Genomic DNA, 16,231 nt, shown 5'->3' on the forward strand with positions numbered 1-16,231 from the left:
GAAGAAGAAGAAGAAGAAGAAGAAGAAGAAGAAGAAGAAGAAGAAGAAGAAGAAGAAGAAGAAGAAGAAGAAGAAGAAGAAGAATAAAGGGGGCAGTTTTTGTCAAATGCATTTTGTGATTTTTATTGTCCCATCCTGGCTGTACTGTCCGTCGACTACGTATTTACCCGAACAAACAATTCCATTATGGTCCAAACAGGCACACTTCACTAGTTCATCACAATTCATCACTCTCTCTATTTTTGTCTCTTCTGTGCTATTTACATACATTCTTTCCACCTTCCCATTTGCCAAACAATTTATCCTTTTGATGATAAATTTCTTTTTAAAAAACGTTCAATAAACAGAAATAAAAGAGTTCTCTTTGTTCGCTAATAAATGCACGTAAAGGAAGTTAGTTTAGATTAGTCGCAAGCAATAGCGCGTGTGTGTGTGTGTGAGTGTTTAAAAGTAAAAGCGTGATTAAATATGTATGGCGCGTATACAGATCATTCGAATGATTGTTTCGTGAAAAATAAAAAAAAGGAAAGATTAAGATTAGATCCGTGTACTTGGAGGGGGACGTGTTAGTTTTCTTCGCATTTCGAAAGCGAATAGTATTCTCAAATTCTATGTACATGTTGCAATGTCTCGTCCCTCTAACGCCGATCGTTACGGGGGAAGAACTTTCGCTTACAAACTAATCCTTAAACAGCTATAAAAATCTGATAATCAAGAGGTATTGGAGGTAACACTTTCTCTGTGTGTTGTAGTCTGAAACGTGTGAAGCAAGCTGCTTCTTTAGGCACTCAATACCCATTGCGCAAAGTCAATTGGATGCTTGCGCGTTGGTCCGGCTGGTGGGTGTCGTCACCGTAAGAAAGCGCCTGATGGAAGCCGTCTCCGAGGTGACCGGTAGCACACCCCGCATACCATTCGTCGAGTACCGTCGGCTTCGGGGCGTTGTGCGTGTACCGCGCAGCTGCCCTGTGTCGTCACCGTGCTCACCGTGTGGACTGCTGCTCGAATTCCACGCCCAGGATGATCGTCGCCGTGGCGTGGTCGGTGTTTCTGAGCTGCTGCTCGAAGCCGCGTTTCCTGGAAGGTGATTCGTTTCCTGCTGCTGGTGTTTGTTCTCACTCGGCCCTACACTACTAGCCACTGTCCCTCCACCACCTCCTCCACCACCCTCATCACCACACGATTTCAACTGCTGAAGCCGTGGCGAGAGCAGCTGTGATGCCGTCACCCGCTCCATTGCCGTGCCGTAGCTGTTCTCGATGCCCTTTGCCGCCTGGAGCTGCTTCTGCTTCCGGATCTTGGTCAGCCAGTCGATGTGCTCGCGTAGCTTTCGCTTCACGGCAACACCACCACCACCACCACCACCGCCACTTCCGGAACCTTCACCGACTGTCGAGCCATTGGTCTGTCCTACCACTACTCCATCGGCCCGCTCACTGCCACCGGATGCGGCCAGCACGTTCACCAGGTGTGGCGCTTCCCCGTCGATCACAAAGTTCGGCAGGATCAGGTTTAACGTGGGCGATGCGCAACGAAGCGCCAGCGATGAGGGTGGTTGGTCCGGCGAGCGGATGTTGAGGTTCGCGGTGGCTAGCGGCGACTTGCACGGCGACAGTCCGACCGTCGTCAGCTCATCCGTCGCTTCCAGTATCACGTTGAGGCTGCGCGACGAGGACGAGCTGGCGGCGATCTCGAGCGCGGTAAAGCTAAAGGACGATTTGGAGTTGGCTGGACTGAACAGGCGACGACCGCGGCCTTCCTCACGGTACGATCGCTTCACCGGTGGACAACTTTGCCCGTCCTTGTCGGCCATTTCCGAGAACGAACGCTTGCCGGGCCGTTCGGACGATGTCGCACCGGCACTGAAGCAACCGCCCGCACCCATCTTAAACGCTGCACTGGATGCTTTCGGCGTGCGGGTCGGGTCGGCCTGCGTGCTCGGTGTCGTTTCGTTCCGCTGCACCAATCCACGCACCGAGCGGGGCGTAAATTCGAGCGCCTTGAGCCGCTGCTTTTCCGCCTGGTCCGAGCGATACGAGTCGCAATACTCCGCCGTGCCGCGGAGCTGCTGCTGCTCGTCCGAATCCATCTCTTCCGGCCCGATGCGCCACACCTTGTGGCGCGCATCGTCACTGCACGTCACTAGGCGCACGTCACGGTCGCTCTGCATCCAGGCCACGCTCGTCACCTCGGCCGAGTGGCCGGACAGCTTCACCAGCGGGTTCGGATTGTCCACGTTCCAGATGTAGCAGCGCTCGTCGCTCGACCCGCTGATCAGGTACTGGCCGTCGGAGCTGAGCGCCGCCTTCACGTAGAACGTGCCGTTGTTAAAGCCACCGTACCGCTGCAGCGGCTTCCCATCGTACGACGAGATGTTGTAGCAGTAGATGTGATTGTCCATGCAGTTCACGTACAGCCGGTGCCGCCGCTCGTCGATCGCGAGATTGGTGAAGCCCTTCAGCGTCGTCGTGCCCGCGTACGAGAAGCTATACTTTGGCATCGGTTCCCGCTGGTGGCTGGTGTAGTGGCGGCGCGTATCCCACACCTTCACCACACCGTCGCCCGCACCGCACGAGATCAGCGTGTTGCCGTCCTGGAACGCGAGCCCCGTAATGCTGCTGCTGCAGCCCTGCGTCGGTATCTTTGGCGTTTGGCGCGTTCGTTTGCGGTGCGAGAGCGGTGTGCCCGGTCCACCGGCATGCCCGCTGTAGATGCAGTTGTCCGCCCGCGGGATCATGTCCAACCCGACCTGCGCCCGGATGTCCCAGATCAGTATCGCACCGTCCCGCCCGCCCGTCGCAAACACGGCCGAATCGTCCCGCCGGAACGCGACCGTCTTGACCGAGCGCGAGTGGCCGCGGAACGTTTGCGTACACAGCATTTCCGACTCGCCGAGCGTCCACAGCTTCGCGGTGTGGTCGCCCGAAGCCGTCACCAGCTTCATGACTCCCGGCATCCACTCGAGATCGAACACCGCATTGTAGTGGCACTGGATTCCTTCCAGTGCCCGCTCACCGCCCGGTTCCCGGTTCGTGAGGTTCGTATCCTGTAGCGCAATCTTGCCATCCTCGTTTGCGATCGCCAGTATGTGCTGCTTGCCCTGGCATTTGGAAAATTTGGCCGCCAGGATCGGTGGCGATGGGTTGTAGTCGGCCGAAAAGGTGGAGGGCGTAATACCGTTCCAGCTGTCCCGCTCGTGCACCTGCAACCGGCACAGGGGGGCATCATACTGAGAGGCGAAACCTACGGGAACAGAAACGGGGAAACAATCAAACACCACACGTCGACGGGGCGTGTCCGCCGGTTTGTGCCCGCGCGCACACTACAGGAATATTCCCGTGAAATTCACATCACTTACCGCTGCCCGACTCGCGGTTCCGCAAATTCAACACTGTATTCATGAATAAAAACAGAAACTTTTTTCGGTCTATCGGACCTCCAACTGCAAAGGCATGCGCACCACAAACTTGCGGACGATTAGACCGATTTGGGAGAAGTGATTTCCCGCCCAATGTACGCTGTTATCTTCCACATCGCAGCCAAGAAACGCGCGAAAGAAAAGCGGGCAAACAAACCTGGGAAAAGCGCGTAAATATTTTGACTCCAGCTGTCAAGATGGCGACACTGGCGGCGCTAGCTGTCAAACAGTGGGATGTGCGCCGTTGGGTTTTGAAAACAATGGATTTTTCCTGCTTCATTCGGTTATTTTCACACGAAAAAAAATATATTGCGGAAATCAATAAAACTGCTGCTGTATGTGTACTTCATTTGCTTTTATTGCGCAGTAAAATTAACAATTGAAGTGATTCCTGCACATTGCCGTTGTGTTGTGTCACCCTGTGTCATGCAGTCACGAATAATCGGGAGTTTTTGCTTGTTTCAAATGAAACGCTTTTTACCGCAAGTCCTTTCACGCTTCGATGATTTTCTTTATTATGCTTTATTGAACATTCTTAAATTTACGAAAAAAAACTGAATTAGAATAAGTCTTCTACAATGTTATTCATCATTTCCTCCGCTACATCAAGCTCACGCGTTCGAATCTGCTCCAGTACGTACTTTTTCCTTTCCTGCAGCACTTTGACGTACGATTGCAAATTTTGCTTCGTTGCCGTCATCGAATCTTTCGCTTCGGTGATCTTTTTTGATACCAATTTTCTCAAAATAATGTCTACCTTGTGAACGTTTGATTGTTCCATCGGTTCTGCTACCATCTGTACTGCTGGGCTTTCCTGAGGATGTTCAAAGCAATATTGTATCTTTGTCACAATGACTTCGTAATCGACACTGAGGCCGTTAATTGTTATGAAGTCATGCTCTTGGTGGTAAAGCTTGCCGCATGGTTTTTCTAAACGCGCCCACATACGATTGATTACATCTTCACCGATTGGAAGGGCTCTTTCCCGATTCCGTTCCAGAGCAAGCGAAAGAGACGTGTCGAAATAGGATTCGAAATAACCGATGGAAAGTTTCCGGGCAATCTTTTGCCATTCTACGCGCATGCTTCTGTAGTAGTTATTATCATCGATTACGAACACAACGTCTGAGCGCATTAGGCTTGAAGAAATGCACAATTCATGTTTAAATTCTTGACGCAAACGAAACAACGCTTCATCTAGTTGAGAGTGATCGTTCTCTTTCAGCGCATGTATGATCATTTCAATGTAAGTTAATAGCTTCTGACGGCTTGTCTTGTACAAACCGGTCACATCCCGAAACGTATCATAATGACGATCAATCTTGATGTACGAATCATAACATACGTGAACAACTGCAAACCTTCGGCCCGGTAACGCAACGAGCTGCTGACAGTAGGTGGTTTTCCCTGACCCCGGGATGCCGACAAGCACGTTCAAACATATTCTAGCCATTTTGTAAGTGTAACTAAAAAACGATATAAAAATTAATCACTCAGCATTGGCCAGGCGGTGGTGGCTTGGCTCTATTATGCTACGGAAGGTTCTGTAGAGTTTGATGCAGTGGCCACTTCGGGCGTTGCTGGAACTGCTGCTGCTGCTGCTGCTTGTTGCTCTTGTTGCTGCTGCTGCTGTGCTTCTGCTACCATTTTTGCCTGCTGTGTCTCCATCTCAGCCAACCGGCGCTGGTTAATGTCCGACTGCACGCCAACATACACCTTCAACAATCGCTGATTTACGTTGGTAAACTTTAGGACACAATTATCAGCGCACGATACTTCCTCACGCGTCAGATCCCGGCCGAACAGATTGTCCACGCAGGAGTTAAAACACATATCGGTGATTTTGTTGTACAGTTGCAGAAAATCCTTGATCTAGAAGAAAGAAAGAAATGAGGACAGTGGCAAGAAAAAAGGAAATAATTCGACTTACATTCCGTAATTCGTAATCCATCCTTGCGGCGCTGCTATGTACAGAGGTTTTTCGTTTTGTTTACATGTTATTTAATCGAACACATGCTTTTGACAGTTCCTTGTAAAGCGATTCGAGCAGTTTTTAGGGGGTTGTAAGTGCTCGAATTAGAGTTTTCCGTGTTATCCGCTGTTTGAAATTAGAAAAAGAAAATCAGGATGTTTTGTGTATCATAAAAATATTTGTATTAATAATACTTTTTTTATTTTAAGGACGAAGCAAAAAGTAGGAAAATGTCTTGTCTTTATTGCTCGAACTAAATTACTTAAAGAAATCATAAATAACATTTCCCCAAATGTTGTAAAATCGCACACACATGCTCAGTTAGGTAAATAATCATTCACGCTGCTCTAATCTATCTCTATCTATTCACACAAACACACAAACAAACAGAAAAGACAAACATTCACACCTATTCGACAATTTAAGGCACAATTCAAACGGAGAATTCAAATGCATCCCGCAGCAGAAGGTCCGGCTCGGGCAGGTTTTACTCTGTCTTATTGTTCAGCTGAGCAAGATCCGGAATCCGACGGAACAATTTCCTTCCAATGCCAACCAGCAGGCACACGTGGCAGGCGTGCAGGACCACGCTGCTCAGTACCGTGCTCGGGTACGTGTTCCAGCAGAATTCCAGCAGCAGAAGAAGCAAAAACTTCAAACTGTTCGTATACTCCGTGTACCAAGTGAGGTAGGGCAAGCTGTGGAAGTACCACACGTAAAATTGGTAGTGCAAGCTACGCGCACAAACGATGCCGATAAAGTTGGACAGGAAAATGGGGAGCAGCGCGAGTTGGGTGGATCGATCGAAGTGGATGGAAAATTTGTTGGCCGCTGGGTTCGCTGCTGCCGGTGATTCCGTTTCCACCGGGGCGACATTCTGCTGCTGCTGCTGCTTACCGGACATCTTTTTAATGCCCTTTTCAAACGATTTCAAAAACTTTTCCTGATCCTGCGTTAGCTTTTCCTCCCCGTTGTCTCCTTTAGCAGCCGGCAATGCTTTGGCTTTCGATTGCTTACCCTTCTTCACCTTATCCTTTTCAGCCCGATTTTGTGCCTCTATCTGTGGCATCAGCATCATCTCCAGGTGGCGCAGGCGGCAGTAATTTTGGAAGTACTTGTAGCAGGGCGATGCAAACACGAGCAGCAGCGTGAGATGCAGTCCGAGCAGTGCCAGATGAAACACCTTACTTTCGAACACTTCCGGCTCGAGGAAGCGATAGTTTACTGTCCACTTGTGCTCGAACACGCGCCCCAAATCGAAGCTGCCCTTAAGGTACTGCCACGGATGGGTAAGAAGGAACGGAGCACCCAGGATCAGCTGTATCACTCCACAGACCGTCAGCTGAAGGGCCGTTTTCAGCCATCCCAGATTGGTAATGTACAGCAGCAGAATGGCCGGAGCAAACAGAAGGATGTTCATCTTTACCGAAACGCCCAAGCTGAGCATTACGCTGCCGAGCGTCCATCGACCGTCAATGAACGCATTCAGGGCGGCGTAAAGGAACAGGATCGCAATCGGATCGTTAAACAACCGCAGCACGTAGATGGAGTGAATCCGGTAGGAGGTGAAAATGGTAATGACCATCACGTATGGGGGGACTTTACGGCTCTTACAGTACAGCCGGAGTACGAGCATCAGTTGAAGCAGATAGATGCCAATGAAGACATACTGGGCCAAGCGAATGTTGGTGCCGTGTGATGTTAGGAAGTACAGCGCGCTGTAGATGTAGACAAACCCGGCAGGATAGACGAGCGGGCCGGTATCACCTGTGTGTAACAGAAAGCAGAGAAACACATTATTCACCAAACATAAATTACTTCAAAGTTTAGCTTCATGACAAACCTCGCAGCTGCGAATAGTCGGTGGTGCCGTTGAGAAACCCTTCACACTCCTGCATGTACGCCTTCCAGTCGATTTCGGTGTAGCGCACATTTTGCACCACGAACACGTTCAGCACCAACTCAGCGGCCAAAATTAGGATCGAGATCAGCGGCAACCGGGCCGGGTCGAAGATGAGCGATTTGGCAAACGTTAAGCTTACGTACTCCTTGCGTATCTTGGCGAGCAGAGTTTGCGGTTCCTTCCGCGGCACCGGCGGCACCGATTTCGGTTGATTGGCTGGAATTTTCCCCATCGCTCCTCTCCAGGGCTGGTTGCTGGATTTGTTTTGGTTTTTTTCTCTTCTTTGGTCTGGTCTCACTGTCTCACTGCCCGGAATACGTCACCCCCGGTTTGTCACACAGCAGAACGGCCACGCGGACAAACTGCACGAATCACAATCGCTTCTTGGAATTCACAATCTATTGAAGGAATGTGGGGAAAATTTGTGTTTAGAATACAAGGAATTTTCATGGTAATTGCAGAAATCCAGTTTGATGCTTCATTTAGGTAAACAAAACAAAATAATAGAAAAAGCGCTAAAATTGGCAATTCACAACCATTGTGCATTTCGTTTGAATTATTGCAGCGTTTACACGCACCGCTCGATAACTTCGTAACGATCATTCCCAAACACGTGGCGCAAAATCACGCAAGCGGTTGATTCGAACATGCAAATTTAAACTTTCTGTTTGATTGAGAGCTTCATATTGAATTGCAGTTGTTAGAAAATAATTTAAAAATTAAAACAAACGTATTCTTCAATACTTTTCAACACAATCGAAGATAATTTGGTACAACTATGATGATCATTTTATCACCACAGTCAAAAAGGATGACTGAGACTCTTCTGAAGAAGCGACAACTTGACTAGGTAACAGGGAGTCACAAATACTCCAAATAGTTGGAACTGAACTTTAACTAACATCAGAACGAATTCTCATATGTTTTTCTATTCGATAAGACTAGTGTTGGGTTAATCTGACTCAGATTCATGAACCTAAAGGGATCTTTCAAAGCTAAAGGGATAGAGCATGGGCGGGCATCTTATTATTCTTCTTCTTAGCGTAACAACCTATTTCGTCATGCTGATATATAGGCTGATATGATATCGAGACTTCTTGGCATGTGCAACCCAGCTGGATAGTTTGTTTTGCTACGGGGAGACGGTCCTTTGCAAGGTTTGAACCCACGACGGGCATGTTATTAGGTCGTGCGAGTTAACCAATGTACCATTGTATGAGATCGAGCAAATTCAATACATTTTTTTTAAATCATACATCTCTAAAGACTCATGAATCTCTGGAGATACATGAATCTTAAAGGATACATTAATCTTGGAAGATTCCTGAATCTTACGAACTTCAGATTAATTTCAGATATCTCATGAAGATTCAAAAATCTTCAGAGATTCATAAATCTATAGAGAATAATAAATCTTAAAAGATTTACGAATCTTTAGAGAAACATAGATCTTTGGAGATTCGATTCGAGATTCGAATCACTCATCCCTGAACATTCGCATACATGAATCTCAACGAAACAATAGATGGGAACGGTAATGTTGTATCGCTCAAAATTTCAAAATTCAAAAATTTGATATAGCACGAGAAATTGTATTCTATTACAATGCGAACAAAACATAAAGTTGTATTATGATTGATAGATTGATCGATACGTTCATCTTTAATGACTTCTGAATGATCAGATAGGGAAGGATCGCCACACAACCAAATCAATTAATTCATTGCTTATCAATCGATATCTAACAACAACACATTATTCCAAAAACTTTCCAAAATTTAACGGAACTTACGGTTTTAAGTATCATTCGCATTCCCCTGTCCATTACCCACAGCGGTAGCCCCAGGGCACAGCACCACACACACACACGTGTTGTTATCAGAGTACCTCGTCGTAGTCTCGGGCGTGTAGTAAAATTTGTTTACACATGTTCAAAGCACAAAAGATAACGAGCCGGGTTCGGTAAACGAGACAGCTCCCCACTCCTCTACGTACACACACGGACAGACTATCCCAAAACTGTTGCCAAACAACAATGCATACATCAATAAACCAATATAGTGTTGTCTTCCACCCATAGACCCTAACTATCTCCAAAGGTCCGTCCTGCCCTCCGGTCAAACAACACAGCGCGGCGGCGACACACGAAACACAATCGTACGAAAATCAGTGTATGGAAAGTAACGCATAATCCCAGAGAGCACTGGGCAGAGAGCGCAAGAGACAAGACCGTGAGATGATCTACAAACAATCCGGGAACAATAAATTCAAACTCCCATTATGACCGTGACGATCATTTCCTATCTAATAGTCCCTTCTCCTGTCTGCAGCAATCGGAGAGGTTAATATTTCACCGTCGCTCTTGGGTTGCGTTCTCTGGTTTTGGGTTAAAAATAGACTGACCAACTTACCCAACCGGGTACCGTACCCCCCCCCCTCCCCCCCCTTTTGCTGTATATATACGTGTATAGCGGGCGGGCGGTTTGTACGCTTCCGTCGCAATGGCTTGTCGGACATAAATCATCGAACATACGATCGGTATACGGAACGAACGCAATGCTTTGAAAGTATTATTTTATTCCCCCCCCCCTCCCCCTTCAAGTTTTACTACACCTGATGCCGTAGATTTTCAGCTGAGCAATCCTTCACCTCCTGCTCCTCCTTCACCCCTCTTTTGTGGCCCTGTTTCGCCTGCATTTCGAGTTGTGCTCCGATTCCTTTCCCCCAAAAACGACACGATCGGGGAACGAGTTTCCCTGTCGAACGACCATCACATGTGCGGCGGCACATTTTATTTGCCATCCCCCAACCATCAGCACACGATCCACATGGCTTTCAGCGTTCCCAACCTCTCTTGACATGCTTGACATGGCCCCGGCCGTCCGTCGTGCGTTAGACGACGCCGCATACACCCGCCCGGGGAGGTAACTTCATTTTATGCTTTTTTTTTATTGCCCTCTCTCTCTCTCTTTTTCGTTTAGCTGTTCCGTTTCACCGCAGCCTGACCTTGACTTTGAAAACGAAAACACAATCCAAGTGACTCAGCACCATTACCGCGCGATGATGCCGGGCTAACACAACACGCCAACCGCGAACGGTGTGTGTTTGCTGGTTGGCGGTCGAAGGGCAGAGAGTTTTTCTTCGTCCACCTTTTTGGTCTTCCTGTTTTTCCCACCCAACCACCAATTCGCAACAGCTCCACCAAACCTGTATGCATGGGAAATGAAATTCCACCCATTCGTTGGGAAGGAGGGGGGGGGGGTGAAGGAGGGAAGGCCACCCGAAAATGAAGTAACCCATTCAAGGCACCGGCACACGAAAAATAAAAAAACAAGTACACCGAACCGAAAGCGGAAGCTGAAAAGGAAATTAATTGAATAATAAGCAGTCACTAGGGGGGCCTGGGTCCTATGGGGGCTTATCGCACCAAATTCCCGAGAACCCGCGTGTGTTTGTAGGTTTGTGTGTAAGCACCAAAACGGGAAGGAACTACTTGAAAGTGCACATGCGTAATGAGGGCTCCCCACAATCATTCGTCGTCGACACCTGGAAAATGGACGAACCTATCTGCTCCTCCAAAACACACCTTCTTCTTCACCTTCACGACCTCCGCAGCAGGAAGTTTAAATTCCAAACACACAGAGGGGGACGACTTGTTTTGATTCCGAAGCCAAAAACAAACACGACAACAACCAGGAAGAAGCTCCTAAGGAACATCATCTTCAATGTGATCGTACGCAGTTAGAGCATGCGAGGATCGAGATGATTAGTTCAATATCTAACCCACCAGAGGGGGGTACACTACATGGACATGACGCAGCCCATTTGGAGCTGTGTGTTTGTATTTGGCTGAAGAAGTCGATGCGATCGAGCACATGCACGTGCGTCGTTTGGAGTGCGCCTCGGAAGTACGGTTTCAATCGATCGTGTGATCAATTCATCAGTACCCACTTCACGCACCTGTGTGTACCGTGTGTGTGTTGGTGTGTAATGGATCCAATGTAATCTCCAAGCCGCGCTTTAAAAGGCCGCAGTAACCTTGCACGGGGACGTACGTAACGCCTGGACGTTCAGAATTCCGCCAAAGGACGCCACCGTACCTGTTTGCTTCCGATCGTGATCGCTTGTTAGCCCGTACCGAGATACCCACGGGGAAGGGGGGTTCGATACACCCTTCCGGGGTTTTTAAACCCCCCCTCTCAAAGAATCCACTTGCCGGTCTGTATCCTTCGATCACGCGATCGTGTACAACGTACGGCATGTGATTTGGATGGTGCGTGAGAGGGCAATGGTGATGTGTAGGTTCTCTATTTGGCCTGCCCGAATTCGTGCTTCTAAAACCCATCCAACCGGCAAGTGCTGTTACAAATTAGCGCTACACACCGGCTGTGTGTGCCAATGGCCTACGTGATGGATGCAAACGGTAATCAGAATAGACCTTCCGAAAGGGATTCGCACAGACCAGCTGAGCTCGAGAGCACTGAGGCAGCGGCCTGGGCGGGCGGTGGTGGTGGTTATGCAAAGCAAGTTTCCTCATCATGATGAGGAGGATCGGGTCACATTCTCTGACACATTCCGTACAGCGCTCACAAGGCACACCACCAAACGGCAGGCAATACACCACACTTCATGCCGTCAACCAGTCTCTCGCGTCACACTCTTTTGCCCGAGTTTGCGTCGAAACGGATTAGCGTAACTCATGTCAATTCCGAGCACCTTCCTCTGCTCCCGTTCCCCTTTTTTAACAAGCTCCTCCAATGAGTTCGCTGAATCACTGAGGCCGAGGAGTATGTAATTTAAGCACGTAAAACTCTGCACCCATCTACGCACGAAGGGAACACACTTAAAGGGGGAGCGCGGCAGAGGGTTTGGTATTTTGGCAAATGGTACCGACCGTTCTGCAGGATCTGCACACTCCGCTCCCTTGCGTACCGGATGCATCGAATGCGATACAATTTTGGGAGACATTACGGCGGGCGAGCCCACACATACACACACTTTGGGGCACGCGAGTGTGCCGGTGGCGGAAGAAGTGATGAGAGGAAGAGTAGGAAGAAGCTGCAATTGCATCTTCTGCGTGCGATGATGATCGTTTCACACCTATTTTTAGTAACCGATGCGCATGACTTTCCCTTAAGTCATGCCCGTTCCGCTCCACCTTTTCCACCACCTCGATCAGGCAAGATGAGGGGATGGCATCTAGGAATCTAGGAACTTGCATCACGCGATGCTGCTGCTACTGCTGCTACCGTGGCTCTAACCGCAGCAGGTTCACCCTCTTTCAGTTGGTTGATGCACCTGCGCTGAGAGCCACGGCAAGAATGTGGCCACCACCAACACCAACCATGTGGTGTGTGTGAAGAGTGAGTGTTTGCGCATAGTTTAGTAATCTCAACCCCCCCTCCCTCGCAGTATGATGTATGTACGCGCGCTAATTTGCGCACCGATGGTTGCAGCAAAAAAAAAACAGCGGATTAGTCACCTGATGATGTCCGATTGGCACGGTAATCGCCGCAGCCGAAAACCCGGAAGATGGCAGTACCGTAACTACACCTGGGGAAAGAGAAGAGAGTGCGCGCGCGAGAGAGAGAGAGAGCAGTTGTAATCGTAAAAATAACACATAACTTGTTTTTAGTTTCACAGTACAGTATAGAGGGGCTTTTAATGGGGTAGCGAGAGAGAGAGAAAGAGTAGGCGAAAGGACGAACCGGGTTGTTGCATCTGATAAGATGCGATAGGTGGCGCACCTGAGATCACTCTACGTACTCAGCCACAGGTAGCTCTATAAAAGGAAAAGTAGGCGTATAATTCTTGAGAGGACAGCTTTATGAATGTGTGTGGGGAGTGCAAGGGGGGTTGTTTGTCTCAACGTGTGTCGCCCCGTAAACAACATTCTTGTCACCCCCCGTGTTTGTGTCGCGATGAGTACATTTGCTACTTTGCGCCGCGCTTTTCTATGCATTGCAACTTTGCCAATGCGGATTAGTGGAGCGACATGGCAACAAACTCATGTCTCCCAAGCCGGGATGTGTGCATACTGTTTGACACATGGAAATACCTCAAGGTCTTGTATTGTGTCTTTAGGGAAGATACTACTACTACATATCATGTGGACTCTTTGAGAGATAGTTTGATCCATAATGAGTTTGTTTCTTCCTGACAGCTTGGGAGGTAACATTTATACGTTGAAACAACTGTTTATCGGAGCTGAATCGTAATAGTTACTATATAGGTTCTTCTATTTGGTGAAACATCCGCGTCTTACGTGGACATGCCGATCAATATTGGTTTACGAAACTTCTTCAGTACCACGCCGATGGATAGTCAGTCTTTGCTACGCGGGGAGGTTTTATTATAGACTTGAACACATGACGAAGACGGGACCTATCCTAGACACGTATATGTTCGAGATTCGTTCCTAAACTGAGACAGGTACAGTTTTTGAAAAGTGAAAATATTCACTATCGGTTCTAAAATAGCTATGAGTTAGACAACAATTCCATGCTTGGTATGGGTTCAGATTATGTTCTAGGACCGATATACGTTCAAGATCGTTTGAAGGATCATTATAAACCAGGATATGTTCTAGGACCAGTTCGGCATCAGTTACAGAGATGGTAAAGTAAGGTCCAACATAAGTTCCAGGACTGTTATGGATTCTAGAATAATTTCAAGACCGATATGGGTTTAGAGTGGCCTACGACACCATAGACCGGAATGAGCTATGGAACATCATGCAGCAGTACCACATCCCTGGGAGGTTGATCCGGCTGTTAGAAGCCACACTGAATGGGGTGCAGTGCAAGGTGAGAGTATTAAACTTGACATCAGATTTGTTCGAATCTCACAGGAGTCTGAGGCAAGGTGACGGTCCCGTCTTATCTTCAACATCGCCCTGGAGGATGTCATTCGAAGCGCGGGGCTAGAAAACGACATCCGAGGCATGATCCTCTACCGGTCTCTTCAATTTCTTGGCTTCGCGGATGACATCGGCATCATCGGCAGGACAACGGCGAAGAAACACTCGACTCAAACGCGAAGAGGCAAGAATTGGACTGAGAATCAATGCAATAAAGACGAAGTACCTGCTTGCCGGAGACTCAGACCATCTGGGAAGCAGTGTATTAGTTGATGGCGACTATCTCGAGGTAGTAAAGGAGAGTTCTGCTATCTCGGAACGGTCGTTATTTCGGCCAACGACGTCAGCATCGAAATCCGGAGACGCATTGTGCAGGGGAATCAGGCATATTATGGGCTTCACTGACTGCTGAGATCCGGAAGACTTTGATCCCGCAAGAAATGTGAGATATATCGCACATTTATTCGCCCGGTGGTCCTCTGCGGACACGAGTCCTGCACCATCCGAGCGGAGGATGCAAACGCTCTGGGCGTGTTTGAGCGACGCATTCTCCGGACCATCTTTCGCGGTGTGTTGGACCATGGAGTGTGGAGGAGAAGGATGAGCTACGAGCTTGCAGAGTTGTACTGCGAACCGAGCATTCTGACGGTGACGATAGCTGAGGCATGTTATGAGGATGCCGGACTCATGCCCCACCCAGAAGGTGTTCGATAGCAATCTGTCGGAGCTGTCAGATATCGGGTGTCTACATGGCTGCAGCCAGAGACCGAGCATCCTGGAGAATGATTGTTGACCGGGCCATGTCACATCGACGTGCTCTAATCTTACTCCTAATAATATTACTTCTAATGCCTATGTTGATCTTATTGAACATCCCCAAACAAAGATCCCTTATGTTTGTTAGATCTACCGCTCGAATGATCCACTTTAATTATCCGCAACAAATCGTAAATTACACATACACTTTCCGGTTGGGATTTTGTATAATCAGCCAGTCGACAATCGGCAAATTGCCACTAAAATAAAGCCCTCCATAAATGTTCCAAACAACAACAACAGCCCCGTACCAACCAAAAACCCATCAACCCATTCTAGCACCCCAATGTGTGTTGCGTTTGCGATCGATACGATCTTCCAAATACGATAAGCGGTGGTGTGGTGGCCGCCTGCTTGAGGCTCGAGCGTTCGGTATAAAAAATAATAAATAAACCTCGCCCTCCCCTGCTACTCCCATCATCATCCAAAACAACATAAAACCATCCCTTGCAAGCGCTCTCCTCTACAATCCTTACATTTGCGAGTTGCGTTCTTTTTTAACGGCCTATAAATCAAACTTGGGACTTTAAAAATAGTCAACTTCGGCGCGTATGGCTTGAAAGGGTAGGGTAGAATTGTGAGAGGGATCATGCCCCCCGAAAGAAAGAAAAAAAACGAATAACCCTGCCGAGTGCATCTCAATGTCAAACGAGAACGAAAGAGAGAGTGCGTGAGTGTGTGTGTGCGCGTAGTGGATAGAGATCAAGCAAAAACGATTATAATAATTTTTGGAATCAGACATTCTTGCCTTCCTCTTTTTTGCCTTGCGTTGCGCATATAAACCTTCGTTCGTATCGTTCGCGTATTTCGATTGCAAAACACCCCGAATTTCCTTGGCATATTATGCCGAAGGGCGTATGCTGTGAACTAGAGCGGGGGGGGGGGAGCTCCACTCCGATCCGGGACACATCAGCGAAAGCGTACAAACAAAACAAACAACAAATGTGTTTGCGCGGATTGGATCATTCTGTGCCGAAATGTGCTCTCTTACGATGCGCGCGGCATGTGCTGCAAAAGATCGTCCTACGTTCAAGCTGTTTACAGTATTGTATTGGGATGTCTTTTTTCGTTTGTTGTATTTCGTTTTGTTACCCACGACCCTAGCACCCTTCAAGTTTTAGCATTTATTTCCTTTTTTTTTCGAACGAGTTCTACCCTTTTTTGACTTCGGCCCACGGATTTCTGCGCATAGCGCGTCGCTACGTCGCCTCCGATCGCGCTACAATGTTGCGGCACCCCATGATCATGATCCTCCCTCCTCTA

General features: G+C 48.3%; 4 protein-coding genes across 5 annotated transcripts in view; all 4 read right to left on the reverse strand.

The window, feature by feature from the left end:
- Positions 1 to 96: 96 nt before the first annotated feature.
- On the reverse strand, positions 97 to 3,726 carry LOC1269948 (protein lethal(2)denticleless). Its single transcript, XM_061642279.1, has 2 exons — positions 3,359 to 3,726; positions 97 to 3,243 (listed from the first exon to the last, which is right to left on the reverse strand). Exons 1-2 carry the CDS (start codon positions 3,399 to 3,401, stop codon positions 809 to 811), a joined length of 2,478 nt encoding a protein of 825 aa, XP_061498263.1. The 5' UTR covers positions 3,402 to 3,726; the 3' UTR covers positions 97 to 808.
- A 182-nt stretch (positions 3,727 to 3,908) lies between these two features.
- Positions 3,909 to 4,871, reverse strand: LOC133391144 (L-seryl-tRNA(Sec) kinase). Its single transcript, XM_061642289.1, has one exon. It carries the CDS (start codon positions 4,869 to 4,871, stop codon positions 3,978 to 3,980), a length of 894 nt encoding a protein of 297 aa, XP_061498273.1. The 3' UTR covers positions 3,909 to 3,977.
- On the reverse strand, positions 3,909 to 5,511 carry LOC4576533 (mitochondrial import inner membrane translocase subunit Tim10B). Its single transcript, XM_001237111.3, has 2 exons — positions 5,349 to 5,511; positions 3,909 to 5,290 (listed from the first exon to the last, which is right to left on the reverse strand). The coding sequence occupies exons 1-2, from the start codon at positions 5,367 to 5,369 to the stop codon at positions 4,946 to 4,948; spliced, it is 366 nt and encodes a 121-aa protein (XP_001237112.3). The 5' UTR covers positions 5,370 to 5,511; the 3' UTR covers positions 3,909 to 4,945.
- A 102-nt stretch (positions 5,512 to 5,613) lies between these two features.
- The window catches only part of LOC1269946 (lethal(2)neighbour of tid protein 2), a 59,968-nt gene continuing 49,350 nt past the window's right edge, over positions 5,614 to 16,231 (reverse strand). Inside the window, exons 1-4 of one of the 2 annotated variants that reach the window (XM_565033.4) lie at positions 13,002 to 13,022; positions 12,776 to 12,846; positions 7,234 to 7,691; positions 5,614 to 7,157 (exon numbers count right to left, since the gene is read on the reverse strand). In XM_565033.4, coding sequence (XP_565033.4) covers positions 5,878 to 7,157; positions 7,234 to 7,525 — 1,572 coding nt within the window. In that variant the 5' untranslated portion in view covers positions 7,526 to 7,691; positions 12,776 to 12,846; positions 13,002 to 13,022 and the 3' untranslated portion in view covers positions 5,614 to 5,877. Of the gene's footprint in view, positions 7,158 to 7,233; positions 7,692 to 12,775; positions 12,847 to 13,001; positions 13,023 to 16,231 lie in introns of those variants that run through there. The other variant, XM_061642280.1, reaches the window with a different exon arrangement.

This window comes from Anopheles gambiae, chromosome 2 (assembly GCF_943734735.2).
Source record: "Anopheles gambiae chromosome 2, idAnoGambNW_F1_1, whole genome shotgun sequence".
NCBI lineage: Eukaryota > Metazoa > Arthropoda > Insecta > Diptera > Culicidae > Anopheles > Anopheles gambiae.